The 12,075-nt window shown below is 47.7% G+C and overlaps 1 protein-coding gene across 2 annotated transcripts in view; it reads right to left on the bottom strand.

The window, feature by feature from the left end:
- Phactr2 (phosphatase and actin regulator 2) overlaps positions 1–10,603 on the bottom strand; it is a 269,580-nt gene extending 258,977 nt beyond the window's left edge. Inside the window, exon 1 of one of the 2 annotated variants that reach the window (XM_085688639.2) lies at positions 10,004–10,603. In XM_085688639.2, the coding sequence (XP_085544765.1) occupies positions 10,004–10,226 (223 nt within the window). In that variant the 5' untranslated portion in view covers positions 10,227–10,603. The remainder of the gene's footprint in view (positions 1–10,003) is intronic. The other variant, XM_085688637.2, reaches the window with a different exon arrangement.
- Between the last annotated feature and the right edge of the window lie 1,472 nt (positions 10,604–12,075).

The raw sequence follows: 12,075 nt of genomic DNA, 5'->3' as shown, positions 1-12,075 counted from the left end.
AGAGAGAGAGAGAGAGCGCTCCAGAAATACAAGGTGATTGGGAAAGGGAGTGTCCTTAGCAATTCCTGTCTCTAGGCCTTCAACACAGGAACTGCTCTTGAATCTTTGTATACTCTCAGAATGGGGCGGGACTGAGAGCTGTGACAGATCTAGCTATCTTAATAACTGTTACTAACATGAAACAGTCCTGCCAAGACACAGGAAGATATTCCCACCCCATGGCCATGACCCCCTGCCCTGTCTGCAATGCCTCCTTAACTCTTCCTGGGGGGCAGTAATCAGTGACCCTCAAAGGCAGATCCGAAGAGGTACAATGAATTATAGCCTTTGTAAAGGAACAAAACCAGCTGGAAGGCTGGGCTCATAGTTCAGCTGGTAAAGCGTCTGGCTTGCAAGCACAGCAACAAGGTCTACAGTCAGAACTCAAATGAAAAAAATAACCTGGGCACAGTGGTGTGCGCTTGGAATCTCGGCACTGAGGCAGGCAAAGATGGCTGCGTCTCTGGGGCTCACAAGCCAGCAAACCTAACCTAATGGAAGAGGTGAGGCCAAGGAGAGACAGTCTCAAAACTAAGACGGACAGGGCCATTGGAGTGACTCGGAAGGTAAAGGCACTCACTGCCAAACTTGATGACCTGAGGTCAGTCCCCAAGATCCCACACAGCTAAAGGAGGGAACCAATTCCTACAAGTTGTCTTGTGACCTCTATAGATGTGCTGTGACCTGCACACACACACACACACACACACACAAACACACTCACACACACACATTCACATATACATACAAATATTTATATTTAAAGAAATTTAAAACAATGTTTAAAAAATAATAGGGTAGATGACACTGGAGGAACAAAGCTCAAGATTGACCACGGACCTTCGCACATACACACACACACACACACAAGCACACACATACACACTCCAAAAAAGACACACACACACACACACACACACACACACATATAGAACGTAAGAGGTCACACTTAATCAGTCATAAATTTTCTTAGGCAAAACAGTGAGCTGGACAGTACTGGATGTCAAATACTATTGTGATCAGTAATATTATAATTAGAATAAGCACACACTCCTCTGATAGAGTAACGATGAAAGACAGTATTCAGATATTAAATCAAGCTGAATTCTTTATCATCATGCCCTTCTGTCAACTGAGTCTTCCAGAATGGAAATTCAGAGTCCAGATGTCCAGTAGGTTGAGGAAGAAGAGATTCAAACACCTTGATTATTGGTGCTTAGGCCACTTAAATGATTATTCAAGAGAAGTTTACCCTTAAATTAAGAAGACCAGCCTAACATTCAGGTAGTGAAAAATACGCATGAGCACTGAAGGAGCTCGGGGCAGCACTCACTTGGTTCACAACCGTACATGATGTACAGGAGGCACTGATCCAAAGCAAAACCCTATCAAGGCTCTCAACATTCTTGACCACAGTCCAGAGGTCTAAAAGGGCACAATGGCATTTTCAGAAGTCTTAAAGATTCTTCCTGGTAGGACAGATAAGCGGCGGTTAATTTTCTTTTCTTTTCTTTCTTCCCAAGACACCACAGAGGCACTGAGAAACTTGCAAGGTAAGGCTTATAAATGTCAAGCGTTAGCTAGCTGGTCACAGTGAGCTAGCCTCACACACGTTTCAAACGCAAGCCAGTAAGCCTGCCTCTTCATGCTCGTTTCACCCAGTGTGATCAAAGATTATGACTCATCCACCGAGGCTGCCTTGGTGTTTTGTGTTTTTTGTTTTTTTTCCTGAGCCTCATCGTAACTGAAAGTACACTTGAACTTTGAAACAGGCTACGGTTCTTATACATGAGCTGCGCTCACAACTGCAAGCCTCAGTAGTTTTCAGTTGAAAGGCAAGGTCAAATATTGCTAGAATTTGACATGCTGCATGCACCTTAGACAGCCAATTGGCTAAGGACTTGAAAGACTTTTTTTTGCAGAACTTCTTAATTGAGTGTGTGTGTGTATAGTGTGTTTTGATTGTATTCATGCCTGTGTGTTCATGTGTCTACATGTGTGTATGTATTCATGTATGCGGGTGTGTCTGTGTGTGTCTGTGTATGTCTGTGTGTCAAAGGTCTGTTTGTATGCATTCATGTATATGTATTCACGTGTGTGTGTGTGCATCTGAGTGCCAAGTGTATGTTTGTGTATATTCATATATGTTTTCATGTATAAGTATGCATTTGTGTGTCAAATGTGTGTTTGTATGTATTCATGTATGTGTATTCATGTGAGTGTGTCAAGTATGTGTTTGTGTATATTCATGTATATGTATTCATGTATATGTATGTGTTTGTGTATCAAATGTGTGTTTGTGTGTATTCATGTATGTGCATTCATGTGTGTGTCAAGTGTGTGTTTGTGTGTATTCATGTGTGTATGTGTCAAGTGTGTTTGTGTGTATTCATGTGTGCATATTTTGAGTGTGTTTGTGTGTATTCATGAGTGTGTGTATACATGCACGTAAATTATGTGTGTGTCAAATGTATGTGTTCATGTGTGTGTATTCATGCATGTGCTTCATGTGTGTGTCAAGTGTGTGTATTTGTGTATGTGTGTTCATGTGTGTTTGTGTGTGTATTCATGCACTGGATTCATGCGTGTGTGTATCTATGCATATACATTCAATGTGTTGTGTTTTCATGTGTGCAAATGTGAGCACACATGTGCTAAGGACACGTGGATCGGAGAACAGCCTCTGGTGTTGGTGCTCTCCTTGCGTGTTTGTGACTGAAACTTGCTGGATTGCACTGCTTATGACAGGCTGTGGCTGCACACTCCCGGGCATCCTCCTGTTTCCACCTCCTGTCTCGAAGTAGGTGATGAGATTGCTGCAGTTGTCATTCTGTGTCTAGCTCCCACACAGATTCTGGGCGTTTCCTCAGTTCTCACCCTTATGGGGCAGGCACTTTTGTTCACAGAGCCATCACCTCAATCCAAAAGAGCCATTCACCTTGTCGCTCTCGCTCACGTGGCATTTTTGAGTTTTCAAGGATGATGCAGCTTTCCCCCTTTGGGGGGGGGGGGGTGTCCATGAGCCATTTCTTTGAGGGAGTGGCAGACACTCAGGTACACTTGAGTCAAAAGGGTATGCATTCTGATGTCAGGAAGATGCGAGTCTGTGTCCCTCCCATACTTCCCCGCCACCCAAGGGACATGAGTGTCCTCCTCCACCTTTGAAACCCCAGGCCATTATCTCTAAGAGGTTGCTGTGAAGCCTGTGGTGTGGGCAGACAGATCAAGACTGCATCAGCCACAGAGTGCTGCTTTCTGACCCTCCTTGCCCACACTCTGGGGTCTGGTACCAGCTCAGCATTCCCAGGAGCCTGCAGAGTCCCTGTGTCTGGGATGCCATCTCCACTGGCCTCAGGTGAGACAGAGAGACATCACTTCCTCTCCACAAACTTTCTCCTGTGGCTGTGGCCCAGAGAGTCTTGTGCAATAAGCCCCTCCTCTGGAGGACCTAGTTAGTTCATGAGCAGCTCTGAAAAAGCAAATATGAACCTCTGTTTGGTTCTTTTTATTTTAAAGCATTTGGGAATCAAAACTTCAACTTCCTCATGTGTGTGTGTTTGTGAGAGTGTGTGTGCACTTTAGGCTATTTTTTGGCAGATGTTTGATGTTAAAAGAACTGACCTAGTTAATCTATCATCAAGGCCTTAGACATCTAGCAGGCACTCATATGTACTGTGTGCACCAGACCCTAGCCCAGGCACCAAGAATTCAAAAACAAGGAAAGCCTGGCTTCTGCTTGTGATAGTCTCACAGTGTAGGAAAGATGAGAGGCCCGTGTACTCAGTTAATGCACTTTAAGCACCTTTCAGTAGAAGTCTGCCAAATGACACACTTTACCCAGAACCTTAAAGTTCAAGGTCTCTTTTCTCACCTTTCACCCCCACAGCCCTGCAGTAAGCAAGGTGTTACTCTTACTAATCATTTCCAGGTCGGCTATAAGGAAGTCAAGGACAGGGAGGGGAAGTAGCTCAACCAAGATCACAGGGAGGAGAACCACAATCCTGTGTCTCCTTTGCCTGTGTTCCTCCACCGTTGTGGGGGCCTCTCCTGGAACATGTAGGAACACGTTCAAAATGTATTGCCTCACACTCACAAATGCCACGCCAATGCCACCTGCAGTGTGCTCCCGTGAGCGACCGGTCAGACACAGCCCCCTCAGACTCTGGCCTTGGCCTCCCTGCTACAGCCTTCTTTTTCTTTATCTTTCTTTCTTCTTCTTTTTTTTTTTTTTTTTTGGTATTAAGCAAAACCAAGTAGACTCTAGTCATGCCTCAGGCCTTCATGTATTATTTCTTTTCCTAAAAAATAATTCCTTCAGGTGTCCAGCTCCATGTTAAGGGTCTACTTTCTGCAGAGAGGGGCAGAGGAGAAAAAGAGAGAGAGGGAGGGAGAGAGAGAAAGGGTGTGTGTGTGTGTGTGTGTGTGTGTGTGTGTGTGTGTGTGTGCAGGTGTGTCCCAGTCTCTGGGAGGCCCTTCCTGAGGACCTTCCCCCAAGCTATTTTCACAGCTGACCACAGGGCCCTGATCATAGCTCATACTTTCTTACTGTGCCATGTTTAGCTTATTGTCCTCTTTCTCCAACTAGACCATGGGTCTCTTAGGGCTATCTCTGCTGCCTGTGTGTTTGACACTTAGTTTTCACCTGATTAGATTAAATAAATGAAACATCAAGGTATACTCCTGTGCCTGAAGCACCTCTTGCAGCAGATAGGACTCGGAATGAATGCCCAGCCCACCACCAGTCTCTGTGCTCCTACAAGATGACCAGTGTAGCTAGACTCCTTGGCAAATGACTCCCTGTAAATGACTATCACCACCAGGTAATATATTGCCTGTAATTCATGACACAGGGCTCTGATCCCTAGAGAAACCCTGTCTCTGGCTGCCATACCCTTTCTGAAGAGCTTTTGTGATGAAAAGTCTCACATCCAAGATTGCAGAATCATATCTGCTTGCTGCCATGTGCCCGGTGCTTCGAATAGTACCCGGCACCCAGTGACGTCAAGAAACACTAGCTGAATGAAAGGCCAAATGACTGGATGAACAACACGCATGTGCAGTTCCTGTTAAGAGGACACATTGCGACTATGAGTCCTGGACGCTCTGGAACCAGCTTGGGATTGGACAGGCATCTCACAAGGGGAGCTAATCCACAGACAGACTCCAGGGGGACCTGTGATCTACAGTTTTCATTAAAAGGAAGCTTCACAACATAGGCCCTTTCTTAAGAATCTGATCAAAGAATTCTTCCCCACACAACCACCGACTGGAGAGCTCACAGGAGGAACGGGCTGGCTGTCCCAGGGGTGGGTAGAATGCCTTTGCTGTGTGTTACAACAGAGTGAAGACACCCACATGAGGGCGGGAAAAGAGCTCAAACTAGAGAGGAAGAAAGCCTGCCTGCAGAGGGGCAAGCAGAAGCTGTGGGCCTGCTGAGGTCATGCCAGCCTTAAGAAAGTGACAGAGAAAGAGGAACTGGTTGCCTAAATTCTTGACAGCTTTCTTGCTTTGGACCCAGGTCCGTTGTGTCCTGACTGAGGAGGGACCAGCTTACTCACAGATGAAGCAGGCTTTTAAAACACACCACTCTCAGAACTCCCTGAGCTCCCCCGTTGCTTGTATGAGAAGGTGGAAGGCATACCCTCTGGCCTAGCTGCAAATATGAGGGCATTTCCCTTTCCGACTGTGAGGATGGGATGGACACATGTGTCTATACAAGATGCCTAGACTGACAAGGGCAGAATGTGGGCTGGGTTTGGGTCATCTGGTATCTGCTGCCTCCAGTCTGTTTTCACACGGTCCAAACTGGCCTATCTTTGCCGGCCAGGTAGACTTGCTTTTCGACGACCAGGCAAAGACAGAAAGTAAACGTAAGACCTGTTGTCCGCTGTTTGGCCAAAACTAACAAACACAAACCCCCCTGCATGCTGAATTACACAAATATGAAATTAGCAGCTTGCTGACCTAGAGTACCTCTAGCTTAGAGACCATTATTATACTTTGGACAAGACTGACTCATGGATCCAAAACGGTGTCTGTCCCTCACAAAGCTTAACCAGGGCTTGCTGGATGCTAACGACAGGAATACAACCCGGCAGCCTCTGCTTGTTGCACAGTCCTGGCAGAAAAACACATGAGAAACAGGCAACTCCAGTAAAGCTCTGAATGAGGAACAAGACTGGCAAGATGGGTGTGAAAACCGAGAGACCCTGAGTGCATACTATGAGAACTTCAGTGCAAGAGTCCCCTTTTGAAAACTGCTTTATTTACCAAAACATTAGATTTCAGAAGTCTGGAACTTTGGTTAACCCCAAAGGCCTGTGAGTTTAAAAACAAACAAACAAAGAGACAAAAATCAGTTTGAGCTCTTAAGATGCAAAAGCAACCCCAGTTTGACTTTTAAAAGCTACCTATTTGAATGTATATATTCGGGCTTTTACCCATTTTGCATGGGTTTTAAATTATGAAGCTATAGCTTTTGCTGACAAAACACAAATGTTTCATGTGGAAGATATCTTCCATTCTAAAATCCGGTAACAATCCAGGGCAGTGAGGGAAGCAGGGGTTCTTAGAATGTCTCCATACACTGCTGGCACCAAGCAGGCCTTTAAAAGTGATTGACATTGAATGACCCTGATTGCAGCAGTTGGCTGAGTCTCAAGGATGGACCGGAAGCTAAGGCAGGAGGTGGGATGATGGGTGGAGGCAGGAAAATGTGGTCCTTTGTCTTGGAGTAGGTATTGGCTGATAACGCAAAAAGAAATCCCCTCTTTCTCTTTCCCCTCCTCTCTAAGGCATTGTCAAAGATAGCTTTTTCCTGCTTGATGTTCATCCAATGGCAAGGACTAACACCAGGGAAGTAACTCATTATTAGAAGTGATGCTACAGGAAGAACACTTTGATAAATAGCTTAATCAGGATTGGAAGCAAGAAAAAAGGCTTCAGGAGGGTGTGGTAGAGGGGTGAAGAAGAGAGGAGGGAGCAGGCATCCATGCTTCAAGCTTCCACTTGTTTAGGCCAACTCTTGTCACAGTATTCCAATATTGCACAGGCAAAAGAAGGCAAGCTTCATGTTTGACTACACCTTAGAGTCACCTTATGCCTGGGCTGCACCTGATGCCAGTCATAGCAGAATCCCTGAGAGAGACCCATCCAGAAACTATTTTATTATTGTTTTCCATTTCCCCAAATGATCCTATGTATAACTAAGATTGAAACTTGGTGTCTGAAAGAAAGACTTCTTAGACTATAAAGTGCAAAAAGAAGGAAGGAAAGAAAGAAAGAGAGAGAGAGAGAGAGAGAGAGAGAGAGAGAGAGAGAGAGAGGGAAAAAAAGAAAGAGAAAAAAGAAAAGAAAAACGCCTGGGTATCTTTCAGCATGCAGATTCGGATTAAGTAGGTCTGCTTGAGAGGGACTAAGTTTAGCAGCAAAGGTTGGGTCTGGGACAACTACATAGGACCTTTCTCTAGATACTGCCTCTGAGCATGCCCAGAGTTTCTGGCAAGGGCCTGCAAGTAGTGCTACTAAAGCACCAGACCTAAGAACTGTTGTTAAAAAGAGATTGATCTTCTTATTGTGCTCCTGAGATAACTTGGTCATCCCAGCCTGTTCATAGGCTGTGGCTGTCATGGGAAATGTTCTGCATATCCACGAGGGACTGGCTCATTCTTTATCCTCTTGATTCAAAGAAAGGAGAGGTCACAGGTCTTAAAGACCTGTCTTAGTTTGGGTTTTTATTGTTGTGAAGAGAGACACCATGATCACAACAACTCTTATAAAAGAAAACATTTAATGGAGGCTGGGTTACAGCTTCAGAGGTTTAGTCCATTACTGTCATATGGGAATATGGTGAGGTTCCGTCCAGCATGGTGCTAGACAAGGAGCTAAGAGTTCTACATCTTGATCTGCAGGCAGAAGGAGACTGACACACTAGGCCTAGCTTGAGCATATAAGACCGCAAAGACTACCCCCACTTCCTCCAGCAAGGTCACACCCACTCCAACAAGGCCACACCTCCTAATTATAGGGCAACTTCTTATGGGTCAAGCATTCAAACATGTGAGCCAATAGGCCATACCTATTCAAATCTCCACAAAACCCAAAACTTAGTTCTGAAAGGGGGGAAAACAGCCTCCTGGAAGAAGTTCACTCTCCTACCTGAGCACCAATGTGCTGGGATGAAGGGGAAAAATGCATTGAAAGCTGCCACTTCCTAGTATCCATTATATTGATAGGGGAAAACCAGATTTTCTGAAGATAAATAGATGCTCCTGTCACTGGCACATGGCACATGTGCATACATGCACATTGAAACTTCTTACTGTTATTCGCCGGCATGCAGCTTTAATTCCTATCTTTAAAAATAAAAACTTGAGACACAGTTATGGTTGTTTATCTGCCAGCACCAACTAATCTACTATTCACTTGTCTCTGGATCATTTCTAAGAGTCAATCAAGATTATCAACAGCTCCAATTCTGTTTGGCCCCAAAGCAGAAGGCAAAATGCTTTCCCACCCAACACTTTTCACAAAATAAATTCAGAGGAAGAATCTGAAGACGAGATCTCACAACCTGAACTCTCTCCAAAGGAATCTTCAAAATCAGAACAGAAACACTGTCAATGCTTCCTGAACACACTGGGTAGCAAAGACCGTATCCGGAAAAGAAAACAGTCAGTTTTGGTGACTAGCAGAGTTAGGTAGCTGGAGTGGAGACAGATGCACAGAAACGTGCTCTTTTCAAACTAGAACTTGGCTTTGGGTAGAAATGAGGTTGAGTTCAAGATCATGGAGAAGACTCATTGGGTAAGGGTACTTGACACCAAGTCTGAGGGTTTGGATTCCATCACCAAGGCCGCGCAAATTGGCCTCTGACTTCTACATGCACGCCGAGGTGTGCCTGTGTGTGCACATACACAATTAAATAAACGGGGGAGGGTGTCAAGGAATGCATGACCCCAGAGCACTGGAAAGAGAGCCCGGGGCGGTGAGGGTACAGTTCACTTCTGCAAGCGATTTCTTGAAGCCGGTCATTCTCACATCCTCCATGTCTAGTTTCCCTGGTCCCGTGCAGCCTTCACAGATTGAGAATTACAAAACAACCCTTGAAAACTAGACACATCGGCTGGAGTAAAAGACCAAAGTTCTCCAGTTCTTAGGATATTTAAATTATGACTTAATCCACCTCGTGTCTCCACACAATATACCACACCATCGTTCCACGTTAACTACTGAGATTTGAGAGACAAAGTTAAGAGATTCGTCCTCCATCACACAGCACAGCCTGGGCAACATCAGGCCTCAGTGAAGTTCCTGGTTTTGGCCTGTCCTCTGAGGACACAGCGCAGAAGCAATACTGGCTCCAGGCTTTCCAGAGAGTAGAAATACACACAGCCAGACCAAGGACTCATTAACACCTCCATGGGCTTTCACAGTCAGGGAAACGCGAATCCCAGGTCCTCTTACCAGCAAGCCCGCTAAGAAATCTCTATTTCAGAAGCAGGAGTGAGTGCCCGCCAGAGCTTCCAAGCCCTGTACTAAGGCCAGCCCCTGAAGTGAGGGGACCACACCCTTCCGAGGGACCACAGTCATGCCAAAGACCGGTTAGCCCCAAAACTAAATTAGCCCAAGAACCAAAGCCAACACCGGTATCGCCTGGCGCCGCACAGCGGAGAGCGAGTCCAGGGGAACTCGCAGAAACCGCGCCGCGCTGCACCCGCGCAGGAGATAGGCGCACCCACTTGGGCGCACCCACTGGTCGCCTGCCCCTCAGCCGAGGGACACCAAGCTTCTGCAGCTCAGCTGGAGGTGGCGATGTGAAGACAGCAGCTTTCGCCCTTGTTCTCAGCACCCCTCCTCCCACGGTTGCCCGCGGGTTTCCAGGGATGATAACCACACGGTGACTGCCACCTGCCCGTGGCTAGCCCTTCCTGGACCACCCCAGGCCATCCCGCGCCACCCTTACCTGAACCGGAGATGTGGACCCGGAGCGGGCGGCCCCTGCTCGAGGCGGACGACAGGTCGCTCTGGGAGCGGCCGCGGGGACTTGGGTCCCCGGGCAGCCAGCGCAGGGCAGGAGCGGCTGGGCCGGGAGCCTCGGGCTCGGGGTCCAGATCCACCGCTGCCACCGCCTCCTGGCCGGCTGGCTGGTCCGGGGACATCTCAGGGCTCCCATCGGCTTCCGCCATCGGCCCTAGGCTCCGGGAGGGAGCGAGCTCAGGCAGGGTGGGGCCGGCGCAGAGGGCTGAGCTGTCCGCTGCGGCCCCGCGTGGAGCCCCCGGCCGGCTGGCAGGGCGGGGAGGCGGCCGCAAGCAGCGGTGCGCAGCGCGGGAGGAGGAAGAACACAGAAAAGTTTGCACAGGAAGGAGACGCCTACAGCCGGCTCTCGCTCCTGCCGGTGACAGACACGGGGCCCCCAAGCCTGCAGCCCTTGGTGCCCGGGAACCTGCCCGGCTGCTCCACCCCCAGACGCGGCCCCTCCACCGGAAGGCTGGGGTCTGCAGCAGCTGGGCCAGCAAGGCTCTCCCAGCCCGGTCTCAGAAAAGTGAAGTTTAAGCTGCAGAGCTGAGGTGCAAGCTCAGGGTTAACATTAACAGTACCATTTGCAGTCAGTCGGGGCGGGGCGGGGACACGCGTGCACACACCTGACGGCTTGTGATAGGACAAGGACCCAATGACTGTCATCTGTAATTTACAGGTGCGAGATACTGGCGCCAAAGGGCACTGGGATTGCCCGAGGATTCCTGGCAGAGCTGGAGTCACTTGTCAAGTCTGGTCCTTTGATCCGCCCTCTACTACCTCCTGCCCTTGTCAAAGCTCATCTCTGCTTTTCACAGCCCCACATTCCTGGGCTTCCGTCTGTGCTGGGTCACGGGCAAAGGTCGTGGTTTTTTAAAAAGCTCGGCCTTCTAAGGGCTGAATTAATGTCACAGATGTGATGTTTGAGTCGATGCTTTCCAATGGGAGAGCAACTGAGATGACTGGCAGTGGGTGCCTCAGTCGACAGCAAAGGGAGCAGTGATTTTGCTAATTGGAATGCCAGCCTTATCAGTTTCACAGTCAGGTCCCCAAGTAGTGGCTGGCCCAGAATTGAAAAACTGCAAACCAGAGCTGGGTGGCTCTGTAAGTTTCTGGCATTGGAGGAGTGTTTCTGGGCTTCACAAATGAACCATAAACAAGGGCGGGAAGAGAAGGAGACCTAGAGGGGAAGGGAGACCAGAGTCAGCCATTACGACCACACACACACACACACACACACACACGCACACACACACACACACACACACGCCAGGTGATTCATCAGACACTTGGTACGGAATAGTTCATTTAACAAGAAAAGAAACGCAAGTCTAAGGTAAAAGAGAAACAAAAACTAAGAGAGTAAAGCTAGACAAACGCAAAGCCGCCCGAAAGGCCTATCAACTAGGTCATGGTGCTCACAGTGCGTCCTCAACAGCTGAAAAGGGGTTTGTTCTCCCAGAAACTCCGCGCGCTCCTGGGTGGAGTGGGGGCTGGGGGACCTGATTGTCCCAGCTTCGCTGTGAACACTGTCCAGATTCAGATCCATCGTCACAGTCAGCCGACGTCATCTGGCCTTGTCGTAATTATTTTCTGCTAACCGAGTCTGTGAATCTACGCTACCAGAGCGATGCCTAGACAGGTAAAGGTGCTGTGGCAAGCTAGAGGCCCTGAGACGGGTTCTTATGACCTACATACTGGAAGGGAGCTGACTCCCCCAGGGTGTCATCCACATGCATATTCATGACTATTCTGTTCTATTCTCTCTCTCTCTCTCTCTCTCTCTCTCTCTCTCTCTCTCTCTCTCTCTCTCTCTTTCACACACACACACACACACACACACACACGATGTAAAACATTAAATCTCTAGTATTCTAAATACTCCACTTTTTTGTCTGGTTCAGGAGAGAAAATGTCTGTGGTTCCAAGAAGGGTAATGATAGGTTGCAGGGACACATAGATTTTTATACTTACCCCCAATAATCTCCTTGAGGTGTTTCTAATCATAATTAGTTTAGT

Source organism: Myodes glareolus, chromosome 1 (genome assembly GCF_982192425.1).
Source record: "Myodes glareolus chromosome 1, mMyoGla1.1, whole genome shotgun sequence".
Lineage (NCBI taxonomy): Eukaryota > Metazoa > Chordata > Mammalia > Rodentia > Cricetidae > Myodes > Myodes glareolus.
The sequence above is the reverse complement of the archived record's forward strand: the minus strand, read 5'-3'. Positions and strand labels throughout refer to the sequence as shown.